The sequence below is a fragment of the Ovis aries genome, chromosome 5, assembly GCF_016772045.2.
Source record: "Ovis aries strain OAR_USU_Benz2616 breed Rambouillet chromosome 5, ARS-UI_Ramb_v3.0, whole genome shotgun sequence".
Taxonomy (NCBI): Eukaryota; Metazoa; Chordata; class Mammalia; order Artiodactyla; family Bovidae; genus Ovis; species Ovis aries.
In genome coordinates this window covers 8,341,880-8,360,240 of record NC_056058.1, presented here as the reverse complement: position 1 = coordinate 8,360,240, position 18,361 = coordinate 8,341,880, and the positions used below count along the sequence as shown (strand labels likewise).

Sequence of the window (18,361 nt, the reverse complement as noted above, 5' to 3'; positions counted from 1 at the left end):
ATATAAAGAAATAACTATTTGATAAACTCAGTTTTTTTCTCTTAAACTAAAGACTAACCTACCTATATCAAAAGAAGAAATTGATATAAAGTGGCTCAAAACACAATAGCACTACAACTGCACACACTGTCATGGAGGTAACTTGAAAACACAGAATAGAGTCTGACAGCTGACAGTAGACCCATGAAGAAGAGACTATCAGAACTCAGATTAAATCCTTATTGCGTATTTCTATTTGAGACTAAAGACAGTATGTTAAACCATTTCCTTTTAGGACAACTTGTTATGCAGCAACAAACTGATAAAATAATCCAAGTGAACAGCTGAGTGAAATTATAATAATATATGACTTCTCATTGTAGACATTTGCTCTGATACTTGAATAGCATTTATAATTACTCAGTTATTCAAGTCTATTTCATATAACTGTATTAAAAACTGAGTCCATCCAGGTTTTCATATAGGTAACTATGCCAGGTTAAAAGGATATGCCTGTTTGTTCAAAACTCTGTGACTCTGAATCACAGGACCAGGAGGAATTTAAGCTCCCTAGTGAGCTGTACTTGGAAAGAGATATATATGTTTATATTGCTCATTCAACATCTTTTAGTGGTCATGATGAAACTTAGATGGAGAAGATATTTCATTTAGAACAATGAAAGGAATCATATTCATAGGCAAAAATGTAAGTTTTTCAAGTAGAAGAAGAAAGATGATTCAAAATAAAATATAATTACACCAAACAATACTTCATGCCAATGATAAACACCTTTATATATGGACACTGATCTTACATACATCAGTAAGTAAATTGTACACCAGAAAAAATAATTTGCATAGTTAAAATCTGGTATAAATATGTGCTTCATTTTAGTTAGGGTCATCTTAGACTCTAGACTTTATTACATCAAACTCGTTTTTGAAATTGGTGTTTCACCTAGACTACCAGTGGAGACATGCATTGATGATCAGGTTTTCCAGTGACTCTGATAATGGTGGCTCAGCAGGTAAAGAATCTGTCTGCAATGCAGGAGATGGAGGAAATGCTGGTTGGATCTCTAGGTAGAGAAGATCCCTTGGAGTAGAAAATGGTAACCCACTCCAGTATTGTTGCCTGAAAAATCCCACAGAGTTTGGTGGGCTACAGTCCATGGGGTCGCAAAAAGTCAGACACGACTGAGCAACTGAGCACACACTGGTAACCAATATGCACACTGAGCTAAATAAAGAACAAGATCCTATCAAGAATAAAATGGAATGCCTTGTTGTGAAACACACTATATGTTAAAGTCTACAATTTGAGGAAGAGAAATTATGGTAGTGATGTGCAAAAGGAATAATGAACAGAAAGTAATAAATTGAGGTTTCATACTTAACACTCTTATGAAATTATGTCATTGGATGGATTCAGTAGTCAAGGTAGTTTTTCTTTTCTAAAAGGTAACAGAACTCAGGATTATTCACTCAGTAAAATGAAATAAACTTGATCTGTATATAACATTTCACAAAGAAATCATTCTTAGGAGATGCACCCAGTCTTATGAGATATAAGGGCATTTCCATATATTTCACTTAAGGACATGAATCAATTTGGGAGAGTATAAAAATGACAAAGGATAAAGCATAGATGACAGAACAGAAAAGTTAATGAAGCAAATTGCTGAAATTGTATAGAGAAGTTGAAATCAAAGAAATGGAAATAGAAGACAATAAGTTGAAGGAGCAAGTGCCATTTTCACAATTTGATCAAAGAAGCATAATATGTGGCCCTGAGGCTTAAACCCTTCTATCATGTGCATTTCTTTAGCCCAAGGACAAATGACCTTGATATAGTTTCCATCCCAAAAAATCTTTTCAGAGCCTTCTTTATGTCTTTATTTCTTAGACTGTAGATGAAGGGGTTCAGCATGGGTGTGAGCACTGTGTACATCACTGAGGCTGCAGCACTTGACAGTGAGCTGTGGGGAGCAGCGGAGCTAAGGTACACTCCTAAACTTGTACAGTAAAATAAGGAGACCACTGAGAGGTGAGATGCACAGGTGGAAAATGCTTTACACCTGCCCTGAGCTGAAGAGATTCTATATAGAGAGGACACTATCTTGGAATAAGAGTAAAGGATACCAGTCAGGGTACCACTACCCAGGAGTCCAGCTCCAAATTGCATCACCATGTTATTGAGAAAGGTGTCAGAAGAGGCAAGCTGGACCAGCTCTTTTATTTCACAAAAAAAGTGAGGGATTTCCAAGTCTGTACAAAAGGACAGTCTCAGCACCATTAAGCTGTGCAACAAGGAATACATAACACTCACTATCCAGGATATCAGAACCAGCAGTCCACAGAGCTGGGGGCTCATGATGACCATATAGTGCAGGGGATGGCAGATGGCTACATACCGGTCATAAGCCATCACCGTCAGGAGAAAGACATCTAATCCTGCAAAGAGAATGTAAAAATACATCTGGGTGATACAGCCTTCATAGGTGATAACTTGGCTCTGTGTCTGGATGTTCCACAGCATCTTCGGGATGGTTGTTGAGGTGAAACAGATGTCTACAAAGGACAGGTTGGAGAGGAAGAAGTACATGGGGGTGTGGAGGTGGGAGTCTGAGCTGACAGCCAAGATAATGAGCAGGTTTCCAAACACAGTGATCAGGTACATGGAGAGGAAAAGCCCAAATATGAGGGGCTGCAGTTCTGATTCCCCTGAAAGTCCCAGAAGAAGAAAATTCGAGCTTTGTGTACCATTTCCTGATTCCATGTGGTGGAGGTGACTATTGGAGGGAAAAAAGAAATAACATGAGTAGTTTTCACACAAACCAGCCTAACTCACATAGCTGAACTATTTTAATTTCTCTTTGCTGTCAAGGAATTGATGTTAATATGTTTGTTTCTGTTCAGTTGCTCAGTCATGTCCGACTCTTTGCAACCCCATGAATTGCAGCACACCAGGCCTCCCTGTCCGTCACCATCTCCCAAATTTCACTCAAACTCACGTCCATTGAATCGGTGATGCCATCCAGCCATCTCACCCTCTGTCATCACCTTTGCCTCCTGCCTCCAATCCCTCCCAGCATCCGAGTCTTTTCCAATGAGTCAGCTCTTCGCATGAGGTGGCCAAAGTATTGAAGTCTCAGCTTTAGCATCAATCCTTCCAAGAACACCCAGGGCTGATGTCCTTTAGAATTGACTGACTGGATCTCATTGCAGTCCAAGGGACTCTCAAGAGTCTTCTCCAACCCCACAGTTCAAAAGCATCAGTTCTTCGGAGCTCAGCTTTCTTCACAGTCCAACTCTCACATCCATACATGACTACTGGAAAAACCATAGCCTTGACGGACCTTTGTTGGCAAAGTAATGTCTCTGCTTTTAAATATGCTATCTAGGTTGGTCATAACTTTGTTATATGGAGATAAATCCTCCTTGAGTGTATACCTCATTTCACCTCTGACTAGAAATTTTTGTCCCATTCTCAACAAATTCCAAAGGCTTCTTAATATACAGTTTTAATGAAAACTCCTTTCATGCATTTCAGAAATACTTATTGAGAACCAACAATGCTCTGAGCACATATAAGGAACAGTGTTCATAAACAAAACTCCCACATTCCAAGGGTGGTTAAAGATGATATTCAAATAAGTGTAAAATATAATATAGCAGGAGATGACAGATACTATGAAAAGAACCAGGTATAAATGAGAGGGGAGTAGGTGTTATTTTGTACTGAGTGTTCAGGTAAGGCCTGCAAACAAGATAATAATTGAACCAATTCCTCAAAAAAGAGAGAGAAAGAACTAGTGTGGTGATAGGAGAAGTGTGTGTCTGGTAGAGGGAGCTGCCACTGCTAAGGACTTTAGAAAGACGCTGGTTCCACCTGTTCAAACCCAAATAAGGAAGCCAGTGGGGCAGAGGAATAAGCAAGAAGGGGAGTGACTAGAGATGGTGTCAGGGATGCTGAGGAATAAGGTGGTCTCCCTGTGACAGCTGACACTTCAGTCCACACAGAATCCTTCCTTTCATGTGATTCCTTGTACTTTATGAATTTAGTTGCCATGGCATCCTGTGAATTGTAAACATATCATATCCTCTTCTTAGTTCCATCTTCTGACTAAATCCTGGTCTCTGTATTATGTCACCTTAATATAGAAGGCCGTTTCCCTAGAGGATCAGACAGTAAAGAATCTGCCTGTCATGCAGGAGACCCGGGTTCAATCCCTGGATTGGGAAGATTCCCCTAGAGAAGGGAATGGCAATCCACTCCAGTATTCTTGCCTGGAGAATTCCATAGACAGAGGAGCTTGGCAGGCTACAGTCCATGGGAGTCACAAAAAGTCAGACACAACTGAGTGATTAACACTTTCACTCCACTTCCTCTGCTTAAAGAACTGCTTTCACCCCAGTCACAGACACACACACCACGTCATCATGAGTGTGTCACTACTATGTATTTCTTGCCTAGAAACACTTTCTTCAGGCCATGAGTGGTTACAAGTCAAACTGGTCAGATCAGATTATCTTTCATTTAAGGAATATATAAATGTTACCCAGAAATTTAAATTCACAAGCTTCCCATGGACCAATAGACATGGGTTTCCTTCTTGGTATGGCCGCTTTCTGCCCTGTATTTAAAGAAATACTTTAAAAAGTCTGAGAGAGACAGAGAGAGAGAGAGAGAGAGAGAGAGAGAGAGAGAGAGAGAAGACTGGACACATGAGCCTTAGGGGAAAATTATATAATAAGCCTGAATGGCCCCTTCAGATGATGTAATGAATTAAAGCTTCCTTGGTTTGGCAACATTCCAACTCCAGTTACATCTCCTTGATGCTCAGAAAAAATAATTTAAAAAAGGAAAAATACCTTTATTACTTTGATAGAAACAGTGATACATTTATGGCACAAGACACCTGACAGATTGAATACCCCAAAAGAAAAAAGAGCAAAGTGCAAAAGAAAATAATTCACAAAATGAACCATACAAACCGCAACCAAAGGTGGGTATTGCTTTATATGAAGCAGTAGAAGACTTGTTTTTCCTGAGCCTGACTCTCTTACTTGAATAATTTTTTTTTCCATCCCATAGAGAAAGTGCCACCCTAGGTGGCACTAGTGGTAAAGAACCTGCCTCCCAGTGCACGTTAGACCTAAGTGATACAGGTTCAATCCCTGGGTTAGAAAGATCCCCCTGGAAGACGGCACAGCAACCCACTCCAGTATTCTTGCCAGGAGAGTCCCATGGACAGAGAAGCCTAGTGGGCTTCAGTCCATAGGGTCACATAGAGTTGGACACAACTGAGACAACTTACACACACAGAAGGAGGTAAGCCACGTCCCAGTTTTCTTGTGGGGTGTGTTATGTTTGTTTTTCTTGAACTTTTGGATTTATCTTACTCCTTAAGTAAATTTGGTGGGCATATCCCAATTCTCATCTGATCTACAATTAACATGCAAAGGGCTTTCCAGACCACACTCTATAATTTCTACAGACTTCATGACAATTCACCATTTCACCCTGGATAAATTTCTTCATATGATTTATGCCTGAGACATTATGTATGATATCATTTACTTCATTATACTGTGATTTTGCCATTATAATGCAAAATCTTAATCATCTGAGACTTCATATGCTTTGTTCACTATCACATTGTCAAAAAGCTATATGAATACATGTGCACTTGTATAGGAACATATTTAAATATAAATGAAGTTACAAAATAAAAAGAATGGCAATGAAAATGGAACAGGCTTAAATATAACAGTAATGAATCAACTGTATTTCTTTAAGAAATCAAATAGAGCATCAAAAACTAAGTGAAAATGATATTTAAATGGTAACTATTTCATGAAATCACATAGATTAGAAATTGAATTGGCAAATGTGTAGACATGAAGTGATATAATATATAATGTTCCTAGAATCATGAGGCTTATATTCAAATTTTACTTAATGTGCTTTATGCATCTCATTCCTTCTTCTAATTGGACTTTAATTATTATCATTTCATTGGCAACACTGAGCCTTATGTTACTGAGGTCAAACATTGCTTTCCTTTAGTCCTAACTAAATACATTTATTTATGAATCAGGGTAGCAAACTACCACACTAACCTCTGGTATCTGAGCTAGGGTGGATAAATGTTCCAGGCTTCCATTCTCTCTAATTCTCCCACAGCATCTACTGGGCTCTCAGACTCACCTGGATGGGAACTGAGAGAAAGGCCTTTGTGTGGAAGTTCAAATACCTCCTGGAGGGTTGATATTGGTGAATGAAGCTCTGTCTCCATAAGACAGCTGGAGGGAGAGAAAAACTGTTTTACAGTCAGACTCAGGTCTCCAAAGGAAACATGTTCTGTGACATCCAAGACTTCTCAGGCTGGGGTGAGACTTTATAGAGCCTATAGACTTTATAGACTTCTACAGACTCTATAGACTTCTACAGACTCTATAGACTTTAAAGAGACTTTATAGCTCACTTAGCTCCTCATTAGGCATTTTTTGGTTGTAACGCCCATACTCTGTACCTGATTTCCCTAGGGAACAGGGGTCTGGACAGAAAGGAAAATTTCCCTGTTCTTTCTATGTTCCTAAGAGACCAGGTTACAAGGCAAGTGAATTCTGTTTTTACTATTCCTTCTCAGTTCTCCTGCACCCAGAGGCTTGTCAACTACAAATTGGCACTTGCCAAGAGCGTTTGCCAGCGACTGAACAACAACAAGGGATTTGCCATCTGCCTTTGAGCCCTGTGTTGTTGCAACTGTCGGCCTTCAACACCTGCTGAGGGAGTTCAGGGTGGGGTGAGGCACTCTGTGCTCCAGGGAATCTGGTGGGACAGGTCTTTAGATAGTTAAATATTTTCAAGAACTGATTTCATGATCCCAATCTTTGCATCTTCTTTATATCTAGAAAAGCACTACATCCCTCTGTAGTGACATCAGCTACTCCTAACTAGTAGAAAACCATCTGTAAAGAAAGCACTTGGTTGCATTGAACTCCCCCTTCACCAAAATCTTATATTTTGACCTTCCCCAACTGCCTCTATGGAGCAGTCTCTCAGAGATATCTGAGGTGTTATCTCCCAGACTGCAGTCCTCATTTTGCCCCTAAATAAAACTTAACTAACAACTATCACATTGTGCATTTTTTTAAGTCCACACTCTAATATTAAAGGCAAAAAGTTGACAGAATTGAGATCAAAGTATATACAATTGGCATATTTAAATGGGCATTATAAGATGGTTATATCTCTTTTGTTTAATTATATTGTGGAATAAGCATGTTTCACTGGTAATGCTTCTCCTTCGTGGTACTATAAGACAAGGCATATAAATCTACATCTCAACAACTATTAATTGAACTTACTAAAGGAAACCAATAGGGTGACCTGAGCCATGTGTGCATATGTGTGAGTATGTGTGTGTGTATGCTCACTTACTCTTGTCTGACTCTTTGCAACCCCATGGACTGTAACCCACCAGGCTTCCCTCTCCATAGAAATTTCCAGGCAAAAATATTGGAGTGGGTTGCCATTTCCTACACCAAGGTATCTTCCCAGAGATCAAACCCACATCTCCGATTGCTCCTGTGTTGGCAGACGGTTTCTTTACCACTGAGCCACCTGAGCCATGCTGCTGCTGCTACTGCTAAGTCGCTTAAGTCGTGTCTGACTCTGTGAGATCCCATAGACAGCAGCCCACCAGGCTCCCCCGTCCCTGGGATTCTCCAGACAAGAACACTGGAGTGGGTTGCCATTTCCTTCTCCAATGCATGAAAGCGAAGTGAAAGTGAAGTCACTCAGTCATGTCTGACTCCGAGCGATCCCATGGACTACAGCCTACCAGGTTCCTCTGTCCATGGGATTTTCCAGGCAAGAGTACTGGAGTGAGGTGCCATTGCCTTCTCTGCACCTGAGCCATACAAACTAGTAAAAACTGGAAACTAACATTCAAGACTAATTAAGATAAAAAAAATAATGATTTTGCTCTGAATTGAACTGGTAAACTTGGAAGATCTTTCCTGAATGCCTTAAACAAACCTTTGTAAATGAAAGTGTTAGTAACTCAATCATGTCCAACTTTTTTTTGACCACATAAACTGTAGCCCTGGCTCCTCTGTCCATGGAATTCTCCAGGCAAGAATATTGGAGTAGATAGCCACTCTCTTCTGCAAGGTATGTTCCTGACCCAGGGATTGAATCCAGGTCTCCTGCATTAGAGGAAGGTTCTTTACCATCTGAGCCACCAGGGGAGCTCCAAAACCTTTGAAGGTATTGGGGGAGTGTGTAATTTCCTCGGTTCTGTCTCTCTGCAGCAAAAATTTGAAATAATGGATGGACCAGTGTTATAGCTCAGATTTATTAGGAAAAACAAATGATAGTACACACTCGAGGAGTGAGGGTGGGCAGACCCAAAAGACTAAGAAAAGAGAGGCTCAGATCCTTCTAAGCTTTCTCCTTTTATACATTTGTCTCCTCCCCCCAAACCTGTACTATGTAAACTGGGCTAGCCAGGAGGGCTGTTTGTTTTACCTGAGGTCCTCACTCTGGCCCTTGAACCTTCCTTTGTTCTATTTTCGCAGGCTTTTCCCTTCTTTGTCTTTTAGCCACCACCATTTTGGACTCCTTTTTCCTATTCTGACTACCTATCATCCCCCATTCAAGCCAAGGAGGGCCCAATTCTTTGGGAATAGGGGCACTGAGGTCTCTCTGGCTACTTCCTGCTGAAGTGGGATGGAGAGGGCTATTGGGCCTCCACCCCCCTCTTGCTAGTCTCAAGCCTCAGAGTCCTTATAGCAGTGTCCATCTAAGGTTGAGTGATATTTTCCGTGGTCAGGTGGTTTTATATATCCTTGTTGAACTGGCACTGCATGTTGTAGCTTGTTGACTTGGGCAGAGACATACATGAAGCAATCATATGGTGATAACAGGGATTAGGAGGGCCATTAGCCTACTCCAAATTTCCCCTCTCCAGGAGAAGGATCCCCCAAAGAAACTGTAGCCATCCCAAGAACTCTCCAGCTCATTCTTCGAGATCCCTGTAAGGCTTGAATGTTTTTCTTGAGGACTCTGAGACTTTCTTTAACTTGGCTGGAGATATTTACCCAGAAACAACATGTTTCATTCAAGATGGCTCAGGTCCCTCCTTGTTCAAGAATCAGGAGATGTATCTCCTGTCTATTTTGGAGTACAACCCCCCATCAAGCTATTCTGGCTCTTTAGAGCTGACCTGAAAAATCTTATCCCCAGAAACTTAATTTTGGGGGTATTCATTAGAATGGCACTCATTTGTGGTCCTGGATAGGTAACTGAGATCTCCTAGGGGCTCACAGTGTATTGAGTGTCCTCTTCTGTTTTCTCTCATGGCTTGACTCGTAAGTAGTGAATCTAGGATTCATGTCCTGGTACCTTGACTGTTGTGAGGCTAGAAAGTATCACAGGGTAGGGGCCCTTCCATGTGGGCTGGAGTTGAGCTTTTGGTGATCCATTCTTCCAGACTCCAATTAAGACTTGAGTCCCTGGAGCATATAGTGGAGACTCTTACCACATAGTAGGTAAATATCTTTAGAATCTTTGGCTCCTGACAGATACCCCACAAGTGTATATCCTGTTGGAACGGCCCAGTGGCCATGGTATAAGACCAGAGGGTCTGAGCCTCTGGATCAAGGAAGAGCTCATTGACATAAACAAAAGGTCTCCCATATAGCATCTCATAAGGACTAAGACCAACCTGTTCCTTAGGGGCCTTATGGGTACAGAGGAGAGCTACTGGTAAAGCCTCCTTCAATCCCAGTGAGGTCTCCTGGGTTATCTTTTTATCGCTGATTCTAAGAATTGGTTGGCTGTTTTTATTTTTCCTGAAGACTGAGGCCTCCGAGCACAATGGAGGTAACAAGTAATGCCCAATGCTTTAGAGACCCCTTGTGTGACCTTAGAAGTAAATGATGTCCCTGTTACTTTGTAATGACCTGGGCAGACCAAATCTCGGAATGATTTCATGGAGCAGTTTTTTTACCACCTCCTCAGCCTTCTCAGTCCAAGTGGGAAAGCTTCAATGCATCCTGTGAATATATCTATTATGATTAATAGGTATTTATACCCTTGAGAAACTGGCATCTGGGTGAAGTCCATCTGCCAGTTTTCTCCTGGGTAGGCCCCACAACATTAGACGGGCTGGGCCAGCTGGGGTCTTTGAGCTTCTTGGGAGTTGTTTAATTGGCAAGTAGGACAAGAGGAGACCCGTTCCTCTGAAGGAACTTTCTAGTAATCTTTGGAGGTATTTTCCCCAAATAAGTGTGGCATGTAAGGAGTTAACCAACTTCCATTGGAGGTTCCCAGGCAGAAAAAGGATCCCCTCCTTGGGGAACCACCCCATATGATCTTCTTGAAAGCCCTCACTCTTAGTTTTAAGAATCTCACCTTCAGTATATGAAGGAGTTTCTGGCAAATTAGTCTGTGGAACTAAGGTGGCAACCCCTATTAGGTCATTGTTCTATACTGCTGCTCTCTTAGCTCTCTGATCAGCTGCTAGGTTCTGAGAGGGTAGCAGGCAGGAAGGCCAGGGGTGTCCAAACGGAGGAAATAGGCTGCAAGTGTCAGACATTTTTATGTCTCTTAAGCGGCAAGAGGAAACAAATTAGTGATATATATATATATATATATATATTTTTTCCCCCTTCTCTATTCAAATTTAAAAGGAGGTTTCTCGTAAAATATTTGTTGCCATAATGACACCTGGTTTCACCTGAAGTTAATTATTCTCAAACCTTGAGTTAACTAATGAATTTTTCTTACGGAAATGTTTGTCTTAAGCTATGTTAATGTTCTATGCATTTACCTCAAACTCTGTCTTCAAGTTGGTTCCGCCTAATGGCTCAGAACAAGTATGTTATACTCAGACATTGTTCCCCTAATCTTTGTAAACGAAACTATTTGTATTGTAATCTGCCTTTCTACAAGATTCAAGCCAATCATTTTATGGCCTGGGATGACTCATCTGATGTCAAGATTATCCCAAAATACATCTTATGGGTGAGGGGCCTGGTGCCATTCTGAGTTTTAAGACATTCCTTTCTTTCATTAACAAACTGCTAGTGACTATATAACATCCAGCTGAAGACTAGCAGGGGGTACTCTTTCTGCCCCCTTCTGATGCCTATGTCAGAAGCTTTCTCTATCTCCTTTATACTTTAATAAAACTTTATTACACAAAAGTTCTGAGCGATCAAGCCTTGTCTCTGGCCCTGGATTGAATTCTTCTCCTCCAGAGGTCAAGAATCCCGGCATCTTTGTGTGGTTCAGCAACAACCTTTCATCTTGGGGGCTCATCAAGGATTCTTCAGGACAAGGTAAGGATGTTTGGAGCTCTAGTTCTTTGTTCTCATAGGGAACACGTTTTCTGATGTACTTTACTAACTACAGTGTGCTTGTGTGAATGAATGAAACGCCCTGCACAAAGCAATTGAGGAGCCCTTCTCTGCGGTTCCGCAGTGACCTCATACAGCTTATGGCAGAAACCTGTCGGGGGGTTATACCGACCTGCCACTGCCAAGAGGCACCCAATGTCTCCTTTGGGGGACCGACCAGAAATGGGCAAAGCATGTGGACTGAACTCTCCTTTCTCGGTCAAACTTTTCGGTCTCTTTGACCATTTCATACTCCTTGGGAATTTGAAGTACTAACCTAATCTATCAAATCATAGACTTTCAAGGGACTTGTATGCTGTTACTGTATACTGTTACATAGGTCCCAAACTTGGATTGGTAGTCAGGAAGTGCCTAGCCTCACTAGGAATCGAAAGTTCAGAAGATGGATGGAGCTCTAGCTCCAAGAGCAACTCTGAGTCTCAGATTGGGACTGCAATGGGGTTTTTTCCCTTTGGTAATGCTGGCTCTTAGTGGACCAGAGGAGGCTCTTATACTGGTGTGGTGATGCTTGAAAGGAATATCTCAGTTTTATGTTCGTATCGGTCTTATTTTGGTCACAAATATACTCAGGGTCGTGCACAAGCACTCAGATGATGAATGTTTCCCCCAGTGGTCTTGGCCTGGAGGCATTTCGGAAGGTTACTCTGATTGCACCCCGGGTGGCACCAGAGGCAAGCAAGGTTTTAATGATGAGGAGCTGGGTGCCAGTCAAGGATGCCATCAGGTCTACATCCCCACCCAGTCTTGGTGGTAGAACAGGGAGGGACGAATATAATGCCTGCATCTGTAAGGGACAGACTAAGTCCAACCAGGAAAGAAAATCTTTGGTGTGAAGTCTGTCTACACCCACATCTAGAGCAGGGAGGGACGCCTCTGGTAGAAAGATGGCGCCGGTTGCTTTTATTCTATCTTACAGATGGGAGCTAACAATTCCAGCCTCACTCCTTTGAACTGTATCCTGAAAAACAGGGATAGATTTGATCCCCAGGGCTTAAAGAAGACACACCTGGTCTTCCTATGTGATACTGCATGGCCACAGTATCCACTGGAGGACAGTGAATGGTGGCCAGTTGGAGGGTCTCAAGTATAATACTGTTTTACAATTAGGCCAGTTCTGTAGAAAACAAGGGAAACAGGTAGAAGTAACATATCTGTTGCCCTTTTTCTCTCTGCAAAATATGCCAGACTTGTGTCTTAATGGTATAGATTTGGGTGTGACACCTTGAGCTCCCTCCTGTCCTCCTACTTCGCCCCTGAACCTGGGGCTCCCAACTAAGCAAACTGAAAGTCAGAGAACCCACCCAAGAAGGATTGCCATGGTCTCTGTGGAAACCCAAACTGAAATTCAAACTGCCCAGGTAGGGTCCAAACAACTCCTGTCTCAGTACGACCTCAGACTACTGCGGTTTCAGTAGAGACTCAGACCATCGAAGTAAGAGATGAGATGGAGCACAGGAGACAAAGAGATGAAGAAAAACAGGTTTCTCAAATCTACCCCTGGGATCATATGCGCAGAGCAGCCAGAGAGGCTGAGGAATAGTCCAAGCTGTTTCCTCTTCATGAAGCACCCACCGCAAGAAATAATCAGTCTATGAGAGTTAATAAGCCATTTTCTTATCAAGAAATACAAAGAATCAAAGAGGATCTGGGAGACTAATTAGAAGACCCAGAAAAATATATTAGCGCTTTTAAAGGTGTTACTCTGCTTTATGACCATACTTGTAAGGATGTGATGTATATCTTGGGACAAACGCTGACTCCCGATCAAAAAGTTGAGTTTTCAAAAAAGCAGTTCCTTATGGAGATGAATGGCTTGGTAATGAATCAGCAGGGAAGAGGGAGGACGAGATAACTGCCTCCTCACTGGGATTCAGGCGGTCCCAATTACAGAACCAGACTGGGACTACAACACAGCTAAAGGAAAATGGGATCAGAGTCATTTTGTCAGATGTGTTCTTGAAGGACTCAGGCAAGCATGTGCTAAGCCTTTATGACAAATTGGCAAACATGGAACAGGAGAAGAAGGAAGCTCTGGCTAAATTGCTAGATAGACTGAGAGAAGCTCTTCACAGATTCACTGAGATTGACCCCAAAAGTGAAGAGGGAAAAGTGATCTTAAAGGATAGATTTCTCACTCAGTCAGCTCCAAATATCCACCATAAGCAATTAAAATGGGTGTAACAATACCCAGTTGTGGATCTTACTGGTGATAGAAATAAGGTCCGATGCTGTAAACAGCAACATTGCATAGAAACCTGGAATATCAGGTCCATGAATCAAGGCAAATTGGAAGTGGTCAAACAGGAGATGGCAAGAGTGAACGTCAACATTCTAGGAATCAGCAAACTAAAATGGACTGGAATGGGTGAATTTAACTCAGATGACCATTATATCTACTACTGCGGGCAGGAATCCCTTAGAAGAAATGGAGTAGCCATCACGGTCAACAAAAGAGTCTGAAATGCAGTACTTGGATGCAATCTCAAAAATGACAGAATGATCTCTGTTCGTTTCCAAGGCAAACCATTCAATATGATGGTAATCCAAGTCTATGCCCCAACTCATGACGCTGAAGAAGTGAAGTTGAGCAGTTCCATAAAGACTTACAAGACCTTTTAGAACTAATACCCAAAAAAGATATCCTTTTCATTATAGGGCACTGGAATACAAAAGTAGGAAGTCAAGAAACACCTGGATTAACAGGGAAATTTGGCCTTGGAATATGGAATGAAGCAGGGCAAAGATTAATAGAGTTTTGCCAAGGAAATGCACTGGTCATAGCAAACACCTTCTTCCAACAACACAAGAGAAGACTCTACACATGGATATCACCAAATGGTCAACACAGAAATCAGATTGATTATATTCTTTGCAGCCAAAGATGGAGAAGCTCTATACAGTCAACAAAAACAAGACCAGGAGCTGACTGTGGCTCAGATCATGAACTCCTTATTGCCAAATTCAGATTTAAATTGAAGAAAGTAGGGAAAACCACTAGACCATTCAGGTATGACCTAAATCAAATCCCTTATGATTATACAGTAGATGTGAGAAATAGATTTAAGGGTCTAGATCTGATAGATAGAGTGCCTGATGAACTATGGAATGAGGTTCATGACATGTACAGGAGACAGGGATCAAGATCATCCCCATGGAAAAGAAATACACAAAAAGCAAAATGGCTGTCTGGGGAGGCCTTACAAACAGCTGTGAAAAAAGGAGAGGCAAAAAACAAAGGAGAAAAGGAAAGATATAAGCATCTGAATGCAGAGTTCCAAAGAATAGCAAGAAGAGATAAGAAAGCCTTCTTCAAAGATCAATGCAAAGAAATAGAGGAAAACAACAGAATGGGAAAGACTAGAGATCTCTTCAAGAAAATTAGAGATACCAAGGGAACATTTCATGCAAAGATGGGCTCGATAAAGGACAGAAATGGTATGGACCTAACAGAAGCAGAAGATATTAAGAAGAGGTGGCAAGAATACACAGAAGAATCGTACAAAAAAGATATTCACGACCTAGATAATCACGATGATGTGATCACTCACCTAGAGCCAGACATCCTGGAATGTGAAGTCAAGTGGGCCTTAGAAAGCATCACTAGGAACAAAGCTAGTGGAGGTGATGGAATTCCAGTTGAGCTATCTCAAATCCTGAAAAATGATGCTGTCAACGTGCTGCACTCAATATGCCAGCAAATGTGGAAAACTCAGCAGTGGCCACAGGACTGGAAATGCTCAGTTTTCATTCCAATCCCAAAGAAAGGCAATGCAAAAGATGTTCAAACTACCGCCCAATTGCACTCATGACACGCTAGTAAAGTACTGCTCAAAATTCTCCAAGTCAGGCTTCAGCAATATGTGAACGGTGAGCTTCCAGATGTTCAAGCCGGTTTTAGTCAAGGCAGAGGAACCAGAGATCAAATTGCCAACATCTGCTGGATAATCGAAAAAGCAAGAGAGTTCCAGAAAAACATCTATTTCTGCTTTATTGACTATGCCAAAGCCTTTGACTATGTGGATCACAATAAAGTGTGGAAAATACTGAGAGAGATGGGCATACCTGACCACCTGACTGCCTCTTGAGAAATCTGTATGCAGGTCAGGAAGCACCACTTGGAACTGGACATGGAACAACAGACTGGTTCCAAATAGGAAAAGGAGTACATCAAGGCTGTATATTGTCAGCCTGCTTATTTAGATTCTATGCAGAGTACATCATGAGAAACGCTGGACTGGAAGAAGCACAAGTTGGAATCAAGATTGCCAGGAGAAATATCAATAACCTCAGATATGCAGATGACACCACCCTTAAGGCAGAAAGTGAAGAGGAGCTAAAAAGCTTCTTGATGAAGTGAAAGAGGAAAGTGAAAAAGTTAGCTTAAAGCTCAACATTCAGAAAACTAAGATCAAGGTATCTGGTTCCATCACTTCACGGCAAATAGATGGGGAAACAGTGGAAACAGTGTTAGACTTTATTTTGGGGGGCTCCAAAATCACTGCAGATGGTGACTGCAGCCATGAAATTAAAAGACGCCTACTCTTTGGAAGAAAAGTTATGACCAACCTAGATAGCATATTCAAAAGCAGAGACATTACTTTGCTGACTAAGGTCTGTCTAGTCAAGGCTATGGTTTTTCCTGTGGTCATGTATGTATGTGAGAGTTGGACTGTGAAGAAAGCTGTTGCCAAAGAATTGATGCTTTTGAACTGTGGTGTTGGAGAAGACTCTTCAGAGTCCTTGCACTGCAAGGAGATCCAACCAGTCCATTCTAAAGAAATCAGTCCTGGATGTTCTTTGGAAGGAATGATGCTAAAGCTGAAACTCCAGTACTTTGGCCACCTCATGAGAAGAGTTGACTCATTGGAAAAGACTCTGATGCTGGGAGGGATTGGGGGCAGGAGTTGGTGACAGAGCATGGTGACAGAAGGAAGTGACAAAGCATGAGATAGCTGGTTGGCATCACCAACTCAATGGATGTGAGTTTGAGTGAACTCCAGAGTTGGTGATGGACAGGGAGGCCTGGTGTGCTGCAGTTCATGGAGTCGCAAAGAGTCGGACCTGACTGAGCGACTGAATTGAATTAAAAGAAACAAAAGACATATATATAGAAAAGTATAAAACACTGGTGAAAGAAATCAAAGAAGACACTAGTAGATGGAGAAATATATCGTGTTCATGGATTGAAAGAATCAATATAGTGAAAATGAGTACACTACCCAAAGCAATATATGGATTCAATGCAATCTCTATCAAGCTACCAATGGTATTTTTCACAGAGCTATAAAAAATAATTTCACAATTTGTATGGAAATACAAGAATCCTCGAATAGCCAAAACAATCTTAAGAAAGAAAAATGGAACTGAAGGAATCAACCTGTCTGACTTTAGGCTCTACTAGAAAGCCACAGTCATCAAGACAGTAGGGTACTGGCACAAAGACAGAAGTATAGATCAATGGAACAAAATAAAAAGCCCAAAGATAAATCCATGCACCTATGGACACCTTATCTTTGACAAAGGAGGCAAGAATATACAATGGAGAAAAGACAATCCCTTTTACAAACAGTGCAGGGAAAACTGATCAACCACTTGTAAAAGAATGAAACTAGAACACTTTCTAACACCATACACAAAAATAAACTCAAAATGAATTAAAGATCTAAATGTAAGACCAGAAACTATAAAACTCCTAGAGGAGAACATAGGCAAACACTCTCCAACATAAATCACAGAAATATAGGTCGATGGAACAAAATAGAAAGCCCAGAGATAAATCCATGCACCTATGGACATCTTATCTTTGACAAAGGAGGCAAGAATATACAATGGAGAAAAGACAATCTCTTTAACAAGTGGTGCTGGGAAAACTGGTCAACCACTCTTAAAAGAATGAAACTAGAACACTTTCTAACACCACACACAAAAATAAACTCAAAATGGATTAAAGATGCAAACCTAAGACCAGAAACTATACAACTCCTAGAGAAGAACACAGGCAAAACACTCTCCGACATAAATCACAGCAGGATCCTCTATGACCCACCTCCAAGAATATTGGAATTAAAAGCAAAAATAAACAAATGGGACCTAATTAAACTTAAAAGCTTCTGCACAACAAGGAGACTATAAGCAAGGTGAAAAGACAGCCTTCTGAATGGGAGAAATAATAGCAAATGAAGCAACTGACAAACAACTCATCTCAAAAATATACAAGCAACACATGCAGCTCAATTCCAGAAAAATAAACGATGCAATCAAAAAATGGGCCAAAGAACTAAACAGACATTTCTCCAAAGAAGACATACATATGGCTAACAAACACATGAAAAGATGCTCAACATCACTTATTATCAGAGAAATGCAAATCAAAACCACAATGAGGTACCATTTCACACCAGTCAGAATGGCTGAGATCCAAAAGTCTACAAGCAATAAATGCTGGTGAGGGTGTGGAGAAAAGGGAACCCTCTTACACTGTTGGTGGGAATGCAAACTAGTACAGCCACTATGGAGAACAGTGTGGAGATTCCTTAAAAAACTAGAACCAGTACTGCCTTATGACCCAGAAATCCCACTGCTGGGCATACACACTGAGGAAACCAGAATTGAAAGAGACATGTGCACCCCAATGTTCATCACAGCACTGTTTATAACAGCCAGCACATGGAAGCAACCTGCTGATGTCCATCAGCAGACAAATGGATTAGAAAGCTGTAGTACATACACAATGGAGTATTACTCAGCCATTAAAAAGAATACATTTGAATCAGTTTTAATGAGGTGGATGAAACCGGAGCCTGTTATACAGAGTGAAATATGCCAGAAAGAACACCAATACAGTATACTAACGCATATATATGGAATTTAGAAAGATGGAAACGATAACCCTGTATGTGAGACTGCAAAAGAGACACAGATGTATAGAACAGTCTTTTGGATTCTG

The 18,361-nt window shown here is 41.2% G+C and overlaps 1 protein-coding gene and 1 long non-coding RNA gene across 2 annotated transcripts in view; both read right to left on the bottom strand.

Annotated features, from left to right (window-relative positions):
• Positions 1-18,361, bottom strand: part of LOC132659866 (uncharacterized) — a 995,695-nt gene that overhangs the window by 713,998 nt on the left and 263,336 nt on the right. The gene's annotated exons all lie outside the window — the stretch shown is intronic.
• On the bottom strand, positions 1,573-2,758 carry LOC101121597 (olfactory receptor 7A5-like). The gene is made up of 2 exons (XM_012179133.4): positions 1,849-2,758; positions 1,573-1,601 (listed from the first exon to the last, which is right to left on the bottom strand). Exons 1-2 carry the CDS (start codon positions 2,756-2,758, stop codon positions 1,573-1,575), a joined length of 939 nt encoding a protein of 312 aa, XP_012034523.3.

Coding starts and splice junctions, on each gene's coding strand:
- LOC101121597 (XM_012179133.4), bottom strand. CDS start 2,758: ATGGAATCAGGAAATGGTACACAAAGCTCGAATTTTCTTCTTCTGGGA. Junction 1,602..1,848: donor AAAGAAGGCTCTGAAAAGAT/TTTTTGGGATGG, acceptor TTGTCATTTTTA/TACTCTCCCAAATTGATTCA.